General features: G+C 42.8%; 1 protein-coding gene across 2 annotated transcripts; it reads left to right on the top strand.

Moving 5' to 3' along the window:
- Positions 1-10,992: 10,992 nt before the first annotated feature.
- SMIM8 (small integral membrane protein 8) lies at positions 10,993-13,523 on the top strand. Of its 2 annotated transcripts, none has more exons than XM_088162074.1 (3): positions 10,993-11,039; positions 12,096-12,237; positions 13,180-13,523. In XM_088162074.1, exons 2-3 carry the CDS (start codon positions 12,118-12,120, stop codon positions 13,336-13,338), a joined length of 279 nt encoding a protein of 92 aa, XP_088018200.1. In that variant the 5' UTR covers positions 10,993-11,039; positions 12,096-12,117; the 3' UTR covers positions 13,339-13,523. The 2 variants fall into 2 exon arrangements, with proteins under 2 accessions (XP_088018200.1, XP_088018201.1); XM_088162075.1 differs by lacking the exon at positions 10,993-11,039 and adding an exon at positions 11,266-12,014.
- Positions 13,524-14,356: the final 833 nt, after the last annotated feature.

Genomic DNA, 14,356 nt, shown 5'->3' with positions numbered 1-14,356 from the left:
CCATTCTCTCCTGGTTTTTTTACACGTTAATCAAAACATCATCACAGCACTTTTTTTTCTAAACACCAAGGACCTCCCAGTGTTATGAGGAAAAGAAAAAACAAGTACTGGCACAATGGTTTCCATAAATAACCAAAAAATAATGAAGCTTAACTTCAGGTGTTCATTTACAAACTACATTTTGCCCTTTTCTGTTTGTTGATATAAGGAGGTGTGCATCCATTTTATGGTTGCTGAGTCTGTTTCATGGACTGCCTACTGCTTCCTTACTGACTACCAGAGGTGTGAGGTCCACAGGCTGAGAAACACAGATTTGCTTTGTTCTCTGGCCCTAAAAAGGCTTAGTTGTGCAGAAACCATTCCTGGCATTTCAATCTATACTTAAGATGATGGAAACTCCACTAGTTCCCTCAGCATGCTGCATCTATTCCAGTGTTCTGCTAGAGAAGAGGGGAATCAGGAAACCTGGGAATACCAGGGAACAGTATCACTTGATTCGAAGTCACATTACCGAGCTGCACATGCACCAGCTGTTCCAACTGTTGCACATCTGCAGTAGGAGCTGAAAAGCTCTTGCTACAAGTCACTAACCTTGCAATAACTTTGCTTCTTGTTCAATGGTGAGAGTGCCACAGTGATCTCCAAGTCCTTATGAGAGTCAGCAAAAGAAAACAGAGGATATAAAATTATCTTTGCCTTCTTCAGACAACTCACCTCTTCTTATAAAATAAGTAGAGCTATAACATTAATGTAGGATTGACACTCATTTTTTAAGGCTTTTCAAAAACAAATCAGGTAGAGTTACATGACAACCCAAAAGCAAACACAGCCCTCCTGGGTCTGTGTCCTGGCCAAGTTGTTCACTTCTGCCATGACCACTGCTAGTCATTGGCAGTGCAGCAAACCGTTCTAGGGCTGATGTGAGCCAAAATTGTTCCACCTATTCCTCCTTCAGATGCTTCCATGTGAAGGGGAGGCCCCCAAATGGCAGAGGTAAACATAATGGCAATAGCTTGCTCTTCTCTCATGTGCAGACAAAAAGTAGACACTGTAGAGGCTTTAGAATGAAAATTCACCGATATGAACCCTTCATTAGCATGTAATGGGAGAGGGCATCCTCTTCTACAAACATTGTCAATCTAGAAAGGGAAAACATGTGCTGTCAAGGGGCAGATGTGGTTTATCCAGCATCACTCAGCACATCAGAGGCAGAGCTAAGAAAAGAACCATAGTCTCTCATAGCCCAGTCCCTTGCTTTCACCTGCATTAGCTTGCTGATTCTAACATCTCACTGTTCTATGCCTATTACTAACTTTTAATTCCTTGGAACAAGAAATAAGCCCTTCAGTCCATTGGGAGATAAACCTCTAACTACTTTTATATTAAAAGCAAAAGCAAATACAGCTTAAAATAGACATGTGGTATGTAAAGACATTAGCCTAGATACTTCTTTGTCAACCAACTATAGGAAGGAAAAGGAAACACTAGATGGAAGAGGGCTCAGCAGGTCATTTAGCACAATACTGGAGCTGGCTGATTTGGCTTTTATATCTGACTTTCACATGAGTTTCTGCAGTGGCTTGGGACAAATCTCCTTCCTTTCTGTGCTTCAGGATCTTAGTTGGCAAACATTCACTTCCCTGAAAATGCAACTTCTAAACTATGGCAAAATCCCATCTTGTTTTGTATTTACGGAAACCACAAACAACACTTAAAAAGCCAGCAGCTGCTGAATGTTTTGCTAGCTGCTAATTGCTGTGGTCTCTTCTCTGCAGCAATTAATGGGTTTTGAGAGGGCAGAAACAGTTCACTGTTTTCTTTGTTACTTAGTAAACTATGTATTTTTTTTATTGAGCTTAGAAGTAGCCAAAATTACTTAATTCTTTTAAAGTCACGATATCCATATCTTATCTACATGACCACAACTGCATTTCTCATCACCTTCATGCCAAACAGAGATAACCCATTTCTAACATGCTCTCCTGATGTAAACAAAAATCTCCCTCTGCAGCAAATGATTTTCAACATTAATAAATATTATTGCTGCATTCAGGCTACTCTCACTATTGTCACACTTTAGTCAACTTGTAAAATAAAAAAATAATTGACAAAGTCAAAAGATTTCCACTTGGACAAGCAATTTTCACTGGCCACATCACAGAGATTTTAACTCTGTAATATTATGAAGTACTGCAGTAGTGCAACAAAAAGAGAATTACATCCATGGTCTAAGTTGGCTGATGGGACTCTTGGAGGAGGCTACTATCAAGCCTATTTAATGTTAGAAAATCAACTTCTCATTCAGTGAAACTATTTTATGAGAAGATAATCTAACTTACCTGTGTCTCAGTGAATGATTACAGCTGGATCCCAGCTCTCTAGTGGAAATAATAATCAACAGTTCATTTCTGAGTAAGGGAGTTACTGCTTTATGCCTGGAAAATGGGAACTGCTTATCTCCTAAGCAATGCAAACTAAATGAGTGCAACCTGATCATCCCTGCTGGCACAGAGTTCAAACCAGAACCATAAATTGTCTTGTATCACCAGAAAGATATGAGGAAACTGTGGCATTTATTTGAAGTCATAGGATTTATCCACATCTTTTGAGCACTCATCAGTATCGGCTCAGTATTTTCACAGGAGCACAGTAACACAGCCTGAAGACACGTGTGCTGTGAGCTTTAACTCACACCCTGTTTGCTCTTTGACATTTTACCTCAGATTTGCATTTTGTATTCTCCTGGGCAAGTCAGCTGTCCACAAAACACACATATTCTTTTAGGCACACATGACTCCTAACAATACATTACACAAATGCTCAGAAAAGCCCTTCTCTTAGAATTTTAAAATACAGTGGTTTTCCCAAGCAAGTGAAGCCTGAGTTTTGTTATTGAAATGTATTTGGTTTACTGTACATGCTAATCAGTTCCCACACTGGCCTAGGCAGCTGAATCACTTCCCACCAGGAAGCCTATGACTTCACTAAGCAACAGAGTAAGTGTTCATGCCCTGCCTTACACAACTCGTATAAGGGCTTTAGTGACCATTTTTACCTGGGCTGTGGCTGTTCTGCTGCATAACATTATAAAATAAGCAGAAAGACTTGAACTCCTTGCCTCTTAAATGAATTCTTAACACTATAATTTATTCATAGTATAATTTAATTAGCTCAAACTTACTATGGCTTTTATCTGAGAATTATATGTGAACGTTTGGTGGTTTTACAGAGAGGAAACTATCACATAGCCTTACACATGTGCCTGAATCTGCACCTTGGTGCTGTCCCCAGATAAGCTGACGCCTTTAGAGAGCGACTAAAGATGCCAGAGCTTGGAGCTGGACTGCAAGTAATGCAAAATTTCCCAGTTTTCTGCTGGCAGGTCATCACAGCAGAGAGCAGACAGTTTAGTAAGTTCCTGGAGAGTGTGGAAGGTAACTCCCTGACACAGCTGGTAAGGGAGATTGCCAGGGGCAGTGCTCTGCTAGACCTGCTGTTTGCAGACAGAGAAGGACTGGTGGAAGGTGTGGAGGTCTGTGGCCATCTTGGGCACAGCAACCACAAAATAATAATTTCTAATCCTTGGTGAAGTAAGGAAGGGGGATCAGTAAAGCCTCTACCTTGGACTTCCAGAGCATGAACTTTGATCTGTTCAGGACACTGGCTCACGAAGTCCCTTGGGAAACAGCCCTTAAAAACAAAGGGATCCATGAAGGCTGGACATACTTTCAGAAGGAAACAAAAGTACAGGAGCAGGCCATTGCCATGTGCTGGAAGATGAGCTGATGTGGAAGAAACCAGCCTGACTGAATAGGGAGCTTTTACTGAAACTCAGGGGAAAGAAGAGTTTATGGCCTTTGGAAGAAAGGGCAGGCAACTCAGGAAGTGCACAAGGATATCATTAGGTCATGAAGAGAGAAAATAAGAAAGGCAGAAGCTCAGCTAGAACTAGATCTGGCCACTGCTGTGAAAGATAATAAAAAGTGGTTTTATTAACATATTAACAACATAAAAAGGGTCAAGGAAAATATCTATCTCTTATTGGTTGTAGAGAGGAACACTGTAACCAAAGATGAGGAGAAGGCTGTAGTACTTGATGCCTTCTTTGCTTCAGTTTTCAAGAGAAAGACCAGTGATCCTCAGGGCAACCAGCCCCCTGAGCTTGTAGTCAGAGCAGAGTAGACCCCCTGCACTACATGAGGAAGTAGTTGGTGGACTGCTGAGCCATTTGGACCCTCACAAGTCTGTGGGACCAGATGGAATTCATCCGAGGGCAGTGAGGGAGCTGAAGAGCTTGCTAAGCCCCTCTCCATCATTTATCACAAGCCCTGGCTAACTAGGGAGGTCCAAGTGGGATGAAAGATCAGACCCAGCCACCCTGGGGGTAGGGAAGACAGGTCCTACCTGACCAGCCTCATCTCCTTTTATGACCAGGTGACCTACCCAGTGTATGAAGGAAAGGCTGTGGATGTTGTCTACCTGACCTTCAGCAAAGCCTTTGATACCATTTCCCAGGGCATTCTCCTGGAAAAGCTGACAGCCTGTGGCTTGGACAGGCACACTCCTCTCCAGGTTTAAAACTGGCTGAATGGCCAGGTCCAGAGAAGGGTGGTGAATCGTGCTGCATCCATTTGGCATCCAGTCACTAGTGATGTCCCACAGGGATCAGTATCAGGGCCAGCCCTGTTTAACATCTTCATTAATGATCTGAACAAGGGGGTAGAATGCACCCTCAGTAAGGTTGCAGATGACACTAAGTTGAGTGGGAGTGTTGAGGCTCTCTACCTGAGGGCAGGAAGGATCTGCAGAGGGATCTGGATCAATGGGCTGAGGCCAATTTTATAAGGTCAACACTTTCATCTCAGGAAGTCTTAAAGATATGACTGGACATGGCACTTAGTGCTATGGTTTAATTGGCATGGCAGTGTTCAGTCAAACACTGGATTCACAGATCACAGAAACCAGAAGGGACCACAAAGATCATGAAGTCCAACTCTTAAGTGAATGGCCCATAGAGGGATTGAAGCCACAACTTCAGTGTTATCAGCACCATGCTTTGACCAGCTGAGCTCACCTCAGGGTCAATGATCTGGACGTATTTTCTAACCTTAATGATTCTATTATTCTATGTGGTGGTATTTATATACTAAAAGACAACTGTAAGGTGCAGAAAATCTGAAGTTCCAGAATACTGTGTGTCGGAGTCCCTTACAACAGAGTTTGTTCTCTTGAAACTGTGAAATTTCTACCCTCTGTAGGCTTCTTAGGAGCTGTGTTCCCTGCCTGAGATTAGAAAGGGTGCCTACATTAGAAAGGATTTTAAGTTCTCACACCTTGAACTGATTGGAGTCCTGGTGTCAAGGCAAAGGTTAGTTCTGGTCTGTGCCTCCACTTCCAACTGCCTTCCCAACTGCATTGCCCTGCTTACGTTAGACTGTCTTGCCCATCCAACTGAAAAATAAACTTTATTCTTTTTTCTTTTCTGGCAGTGGACCAGGGAACAAAATTGGCATACTCCAAGGCAGAGCAATTATGAAATTGCATGCAAAGAAGTCCCGAGCAATTACAAGTGAAAAGAGGTCTCCCTTGCCCTTCCTTTTTGGAGATGCAGTCTTAGCTCAAATTTGTCTTTAAACCTCACTGCAAGGTATCTGGCTGTATATTGTTATAGCAAGAAAATTCAGGGCTACACATGTTTCTCTACTCTTCCTTTGTAGTAGAAACCACCTTTTTCTTCCTAGAGGAGATGCTTTGAGTTTTGATATTCTGTTCCCAGTCAGAACCAATTTACCCACTCAAAAATAAAAGCAGAACCAAAGTGCCTTTTTCCTTCCATACTGAATTCAGCTGAAAAGGATTTATAAGCTTGATCAGTGTTTGAAGAATAACAATTGCTTTAATCTTTGCTGGAAAGCACGGTTGGGTGATTTGTTTTGTCTCACAGAGACACGGCTGGCTAACAAGTATTATAGAAGACATACACATAATGTTATAAAACACAGAAGAGTTGCACTAAGAGATTTTTGGTTTTAAAACACATACTGCCTTAAAACTGTTTTGGAATGTCAGTGGTAGGGTCCCGAGCAGTGCATGCTGCTGTCTGAAAACAGCTTTCTTTCAATGGGAACAACACAAAGGAGCAAAACCTGCTGAAAATCAGCACAAGGACTCTTGAGACTGACATGAGGAGAGCAACAACCACACAGAAAACCCTCAATACCCTCAATGCCACCCCTGTCTAGCTGGTCTGCTTGTTTCTTTTGTATTTATGTCCTTAATATGGCCATACTGTTTCACATGTCTCAGTGCAACAATGGTTACTCTCATCATTAGCTTTGAGCAAGAAGGAAAAAAATACTTCTAATTACTAATTTTTGCTTTCCCTTCTCCCCCAGATTTGTTCAGCACAAAATAAAAAAAAGATCCCAGCTGTCAACTCTAATTAATATATTGTGAAACTCATGGTGTCTAAAACATTTAAAAAATAATTTTTAAATGTGAATTTCACATTCCCATATCAAAACTCTAACAAACATGTGATGATAGTTGTCCCTCTCACTACAAGTCATACCAGTGCCGAACTCCCAGTGTAGATGCAAAAAAATCTTTTTTTCTGCCCACAACAGCTCTGTAACCGTGTCTCTAAAGCAAGGATAAGCTTATCAGTAGCTTGAGGCATCGTATCTTTATTCTGAAGACAATGTGAAGCTCTGTTCTCGTGCAGTACTTGCAATAAGCAGGAGCTGTGAGGTCAGTCAGCAAAGGCAGGAGGCACGGTGCTGCTCCCCGGACTGCAGCAGGCTGGCTGTCGCATGCTAACCATGTCTGCGGGGCACAGCACCGGCTTTGCTCTGCTCTCTACAGAGCCTCTTCCGCAGCTCAAATGATAAGGGCATGTGAGCCTCAAGAAAAGCAGAAATTGCTGTTAGGTTGTGAATGGCTATGGCACAAGGCACAATACTGAATGCGGAACCCCAAAGGAATTTAGTTGAAAGGAAAATAAATCTCAGTAACAGCCTCAGGTTTAGAAAAGGAAAGGGTTTTTGTGTGATTTATTTTCAGGAGAGATAGTCCGATATTAAGAGGATGGGTGACTCAGAAATACCACAAATGTTTACTATTCTACACTTTATAGAGTCTCTCCTATAAAGTATGCCAAACAAGTTCATAAGCCTTAATGGATTGAATGTTTCAACATCCTGTTGTGTCAGATGATAGCAACGTAATATTCACATTAAAGATATAATACAACACTTTCCCACAGACATAAAGCGAAACTAGAAACAGTAAGCAGTCCAAGCTTTTCATCACTGCACATTTAATCTGGTTAGTTGGCACACGCTTAACATGTGCCAAGTACCAACATTCATATCAAAGCCTAAGCTCATTTCTATATCTCTCTGCTTCTCTTTTTACACACAGAGCCTTATCCTGCAGCTCTTCATATGGAGAATATTTTCAGCCAGTGTTCTGTATACAGTGTAGGATCATACCCTGTCAATGATGCCTGGGACTTACCTGTCCTTTATAAGAAAGATGGGAAATACCAGAGAACTAGCAACAACCTAAGAATCCCTGCCACCAATATATTGCAAATGTGTTCTGGCATAAACCCATCCTACAATCTGGAAAAAACTATCATGACCCTGGCTGACTTTGGATCAGAAGTTATATCTGCATGGGATGGGCAGTGTAACTGCTGGGAAGGGGGGTGTGGGCCAATAAGTGAGTGCACTTTCTCTCTGTTGATGTAATTCTTTCAGCTTCCAAAATGTGGGGAAAAGAATTGCTTGGGAACTGTATGCAGAACATCTCCTATATGACAGTAAAAAATCCCCCTTCCCCTCAAGAAAACCAAGCTACCTTCCCAAAAACCAAGCTGTTGCAAAAACCTCGCATTGGCTTCTTTCAATTAGACAAACACGAAAACAAACAAAAGCAGCTTCACTCAGATTTTCTACTCAATAGTTTCCAAACAAAATCAGTTGTGTGGCATATGCCACCAAAACAATAGCTACCAGATTAGCAGATGGTATGTTGTGAATTAATTGTTGACACAAACCCCAGACATACTACTCAATCCACTCTTGACACCTAAACTTATTTCCCTATTATTTTTCTCACCTCATTATATTTGCTCACAACAAGAAAAAAAAAAAGATACTCCATCTGAATTCAGACATGAAAAGTTAACCTGCAATTTATTATTACTCTGCTATCTTAAAAAAAAAAAAAAAAAGAAAAGGCAGTTTGATTACTGCAGAAAAAAAACATGGAATAGGAAGCTTTGTGAACCTGGATACCTCTACATTTCATATAATTACAGAATCATTAAGGTTGGAAATGACTTCTAAGATTATCAAGTCCCACTGTACACCTAGAATCACTGTTTTCACCACTAAACCATACCCACAACTGCCACATCCACACTCTTTTGAGCCATTCCTGGGCAGCTTGTTCCAATGCCAGACTACCTTCTCAGTGAAGAAATTTTTCCTAATGTCCAATCTAAACCTCCGTGGTGCAACGTGAGAGCATATCCTCTTGTCTTGTCAGTTGTTACTGAAGAGATCAACCCTTAACTCACTACAACCTCCTTTCAGGTAGTTGTACAGGACAATAAGGTTCCCCCTGAGCCACCTTTTCTCCAGGTTGAAAAAACCCAGTTTCTCCAGTGTCTCCTCATGGGACTTGCGCTCCAGACCCTTCAGCAGCTTTGTTGTCCTTCTCTGGACACGTGCCAGCACCTCAGTGTCTTTCTTGTAGGGAGGGGCCCAGCACTGGATGTGGCAATTGAGGTGTGGCCTTACCAGTGCCGAGCACAGGGGAACAATCACTGGCCTGGTCCTGCTGGCCACACTATTGCTGATCCAAGCCAAGATGCCACTGGGTTTCTCGCCCACTTGGGCACACTGCCAGCTTGTGTTCAGCCACTGTTGGCCAAGACTTATGTTTGTTTCCTTCTGCCTCCCTGGCTGCAATGACAGACACTCCACCAAAGTCCTCTCACTCACCCTCCAGGTACAGGAAAGTGTGAGCAGGGGCTGGTGAGTCCAGAGCTACATGTGCTAATCCAGCAGCTCACTGCTGCTAAAACTGTAATACTATCCACCACATCTCAGTTCTGCCTGCCAATTACCTAAGAGAGCACTGATCTGTGTCCCTTCCTACCCTCCAGGTATTGTTTTTTCCAAAAGTTCGAATTTCTCCCCGACTTCATAATGCAGCTGAAACTGCCTGGTGGCATTGAAGTTGGTGAAGGTAGAAAGGGAGGCACAAGCAGTTAGAGGCAACCACATGGGCTTTGTTTCCTCTGAACTTCAAGCAATTTTAATAATTTTACTGTTTACAAATACAAGGAAACAAAACACCACCACACAGCAGCATTTACATTACCAGGAGTTTCTAGACACCCAAAATCTTGGGTTTGGATCTACACAACAGAAGTCGGACACTTAAATTGCAGCATATTTTTCTGCTCAGCCAGCTGTACTGCCAGAGACCAACCCCACATGAATTACCCCTTCCTCATTCCAGCACTTGGGATCAAGCAGACAATTCTTGGCTCCTCAGTACAACAGAGACACGGAGCTCCTGGAGTGGGTCCAATGGAAGGGAATAAAGATGATTGAGGGATTTCAGCATTCTCTTACAAGGAAAGGTGGAGAGAGCAGGACCTGTTCAGTCTTGAGCAGAGATAACTAAAAGGGGGACCCAACAGTGTCAGTCAGTATCTGAAGGGAGGCTGCAGAGAGGATGAAGCCAAGACTGGCTTCAGTCCTATGTCCATGCCCAGGTGCTGGGAGCAGCTCAACTCTGAAGGGCCCATCTGACCCAGCTTCTTCCCTCGTCTCCCACTTTCTACTTTTGAGTGCTGCATTCTCTTCTGTGGCCTTCACTTTAGAAAACACATTTGAGGTGCTGGAGTGTGGCCAGTAAATGGCAAAAAGGCTCTTGAAAGGTCTAGAAAACATGTCTTATAAGGAACAGCTGAGGGACCTGGGGCTGTTTATTCTCAAGAAGAGGAGGCTGAGGCAGCCTTTATCCCTGTCCACAATTCCCTGGAAGAAGGTTTTTGGGGCCGGTCTCTTCTGCCATGTCTGCAGTGACTGAACTAGAGGGAATGGCCTTGAACTGAGAGAGGGGACGTTTAGATTAGAAAAATATTTTTCACTATTAGGGAGGTCAGGCATTGAAATATTTCCACAGGCAGTGGTGGAGTCACCATCCCTGCAGGTCTTCAAGAGGCATCTGGATCTGGGTGATTTAGTAGTGATGGGTTACAGTGGTGGACAGCTGTACTGTATCACAGTATAACTAGGTTGGAAGAGACCGTCAAGATTATCAAGTTCAGCCTATGCCCTAACACCTCACCTAAACCATGGCACCAAGTGCCACATCCAGTCTCCTTTAAAATACGTCCAGAGATGGTGACTTCACCACCTCCCCAGGTAAAGTATTCCAATACTTTATTATTCTTTCCGTAAAAAACTTCTTCCTAATATCCAACCTATATGTCCCTTGGCACAGCTTGAGATTGTGTCCTCTGTTCTGTCAGTTGCTGCCTGGAGAAAGAGACCGACCCCCACCTGACTACAGCCATCTTTTAGGAAGTTGTAGACAGTGATAAGGTCACCCCTGAGTCTCCTTTTCTCCAGGCTGAACAACCCCAGCTCCCTCAGTCATTCCTCACAGGGTTTGTGTTCCAAGCCCCTCACCACCCAGTTGCCTCCTCTGGAGGCGCTCAAGCGTCTCAACGTCATTCCTAAACTGAGGGGCCCAGAACTGGACACAGCTCTCAAGGTGTGGCCTCATCACACTGCATGATCTTAAAGGTGTCTTCCTGCCGTGAAGAGGGCAGGCGGCTCCGCGGCCCCGACGGAGGAGAAGGCGCTCCTCCCGCTGCCCCCCCGCCACCCGGAGGACAGGAGAGGCAGGACCCGCTCTCCCGGGCCCGCGCCGCCGGCCTCCGCCCGGCAGGGGGCGCGAGCGCGCAGGCGCAGCCCCGCCTGGCAGGGAGGAGCCGCCGGCTGCGAGCGGTGAGTGGGGGCGGGGGGGGACCGGGCTGGCACTCGCGGCTTTCGTGTCCCGCGTCTCGCCGCTTTCCGTGAGGCGGTGGCGCCGGGGGTCCTCAGTGTCCCGGGAATTCCTGTTGGGCTTTTCCAAATTGTCGCCAGACTGCCCCCTTCCTCCCGGTGGCGGCGCCAGGAGCTCCTCGCCGCCCGGGCTGGGGTTGTGCGACTGCCCTTGCGCTGCCCTTTTTTTCTCGGGGGATCTCCAGCGCAGTGTTTCCTCTGCCCCTCAGTAGCCAGGGGTAGCCAAGGGCGTGTTTTTCCACCTTTTCTCAGGTGCTCATAGGGTGGTTTGGTTTGGAAAGGACCTTAAAAATCATCTCGCCCCAACGCCCCTGCCTGAGGCAGGGACACCTTCCACAAGACCAGGCTGTTCATAAGCCCCATCCAGCCTGGCCTTGAGCACTGGCAATGATGGGGCATCCACAGCTTCTCTGGGCAACCTGTGCCAGTGTCTCACCACCCCCAGAATAAAGAATTCCTTGCGTATTCTAAGCACCTTAAATTTCCCCTCTTTCAGTTTGAACCAAAGGCATTTGCAATGTGCCCAGTATGTGCAAAAGTGAGACCTGAGTGCTGGGCCTGCTGGGGTGGGTGGCTAAAGTGGCTGCACTACAGTGGTGCTTGGGCTGTCCTGTCATGCAGAAGTTTTTATTAAAAAAAACCTTCTTCCTAGGATTGTCTTTTTAGACAGTGGTCTGAAGAATGATGTTATTTGGTCCACAGGTAGCTAAAGCGTTAGCCAAAGGCAAGTGTAAAACCCTAAGCCCATTATCAGGAGATTTAGATTTGCTGCATGAAGATGTGAATCTCCAAATGTTAATTTTAGGATGCACAAAATTAACAAGATTGAAAATCAATGTGCCTAAGCTGGGAATGTTAGGTGACACCAGAAGAGATCAGTAATATTTACACCAGCTAAAATTGATGCTGTAAGACAAAGTGAGTGTGAATTTGCATTCAGTGAAGACAGCTCTTCAGTATTTTTACAGAAATTACACCTGTTTTTCATTCTACTTCTAGGAAGTATTCAACATTAAGTAACATGTCTTCCACCAAACCTCCAAATGAAAATGAAATACCCAAAGAGAGAAAACCAGGACTGAGGAGTGTTCAGACAACTATGCTTTTCCGAGCTGTGAACCCAGAGCTTTTCATTAAACCTGTAAGACAGTCATTCTGAGAGAAACTAAATATGCTTGAAGTTTGCTTTAAAGTAATCATTACAATTCTCTGTGCATTATATAACCATCTCTTGTTATGCAAACCACTCAGAAATGTAACTAAAAATATTTTTACTTTTTTCCATTCTTGATTGTTGAGAGCACAGAACATTACATTGTTTATTGCAGCTTTTATTTCACTGTTATATTGTCTGATTCTTTTGTACCTAGCCAAGTTGCTTTCAGAAAGACTTTAGTTATATTACTCATATAATTCGACAGATTAAATAGTATTTTTATTTATTGCTAAGAAATAAAAACAACAGGAGTAGTTTTTAATATTGATAAGGGAACTAATCATAGAATGCATATTTTCTTGGTATGAAATAAGGCGATTTTTGGTAGCTTTTCAGTAGTTTGGATTTTCCTTTATCTTGCTTTTATAATTAAGTCGATGATACTCAGGTTTTTATTTCCATTTGCAGAACCCAGCAATGAGTGAAATTTTGTGCATATGATAAGTATAGATTTAATATAATAAACGTGGATTTTGTAATAAGAATGCAAAATGTGGTTTTGAGGATTGCAATCAAGCAGGACCAGAGTGCATTATCCTGGTCGTATATCCAGATGATCTTTTAAAAGCAGTAGAGATCTTCAGTAATTGGTTTTGTCTGGTTTGTTCATGCTCAGTCAGCATTTCCAACCAGCAAAATACAGAGTACTGGGCAATGTGCTGTTCTGTCTCCAGAAGGAATCATCTTTTCAAAGGCAATTTCTTTTGCTGTCGGAAAATTCAGTTTGCAAGAAGGCAGTGATGATTTTTTGCAGATGTCACAAATAGTTTACTATTCAGTTTCTATGCTGAGACAGAAGAATGTCATGTTTGAGTTTAATTAAAAATGTTTCAACTAAAACCATTTACCACATTTTTTTCTTTTCAGAATAAACCTGTGATGGCATTTGGACTGATTGCAATTAGCCTCTGCGTGGCCTACCTTGGTTATTTGCACGCAACAGCAGAGAATAAAAAGGACCTCTATGAAGCAATTGACAGTGAGGGGTCCAGGTATATGAGGAGGAGAACTTCCAAATGGGACTGAGAATGTAAGAAAGGAAATCAGTCACAGAACTTTTCAAGGCAATTACTGTTTTTTCTCTTTCCCTTGAAATAATGGATAAATGTCTCTCTTGCTATTTAATCCTATTCAAGTTCCTTTATAAAATGCTGTGCCTGTACAAATAAACTGCAGTAAAGACACCTGTAAAAATAAAAGTGATTTTAAGAATTGCCCTCTGTGATCTCCAGAGATATTATTGTAAAAAGACATGAAATCACTTAGGACCTGCAGTTAGTACTGGTAAATGCCTTAGAAACTGACTTGATAGTTCAGCTTTCTCTTTGCTTTGATTAAATGAAGTCAGAGATTTATCTTTTTTTAACATAAAGAATAATGTATTGTCTGTGAAAAGAAAACTAGATATCTTAATCTGTTGATAACAGTGGTGCAAGTAAACTAATTTTAAGGCAAGGAAGATCAAGGAAGATATAAAACAGTTGGTGAAGGGTTTTATTTATTAAAGGAAACTGTAAAATACTGGCCAAAATAATCCTTGGATACTTAATATACTCTTTCTTACAAATAAAAAAAAAGGTAAATCAGTAGCCAAATAGAGGAGAAAAAGTGAAACAAGTGCTTCTGTTAAGAGAAAGGTAGGAAGAGCTCAACCATTATGTTTCCTGTTTGGCGTCATACAACAGGTCAATGAGCATGCTGGCATCAGCTTGCCAGTTGATAGCTTTAGCTCCAGGCTGGCCAGAGTTTGTGTAATACTCTTGACTAGTTAGCAGGACTAGTTTTATTTCAGCTGCATTCAGAAATTAAATTTCTCTCTATTGCAAAGTGTATTATATGACATTAATTTATTGGAGGTTACTGAACTCAAAATAAGGAGTGGAAAGTCTAAACTCCCCAGGTACTGCAGTGAGAGTGGCTGGAAGGTGAGTGGTCACTGTGGTGTTTCCCTAGCAAATATGGTCCCTTGTGAGCCTTTGAGCAAACTGTACGGGCAGGTGTCTTCTTGTTCCAGCACTGAGTCCTTCTCCCATGAGCTTCCCAG

The sequence above is a fragment of the Sturnus vulgaris genome, chromosome 3 (assembly GCF_052056855.1).
Source record: "Sturnus vulgaris isolate bStuVul1 chromosome 3, bStuVul1.hap1, whole genome shotgun sequence".
Taxonomy (NCBI): domain Eukaryota; kingdom Metazoa; phylum Chordata; class Aves; order Passeriformes; family Sturnidae; genus Sturnus; species Sturnus vulgaris.
This window is presented reverse-complemented; position numbering and strand designations above follow the sequence as displayed.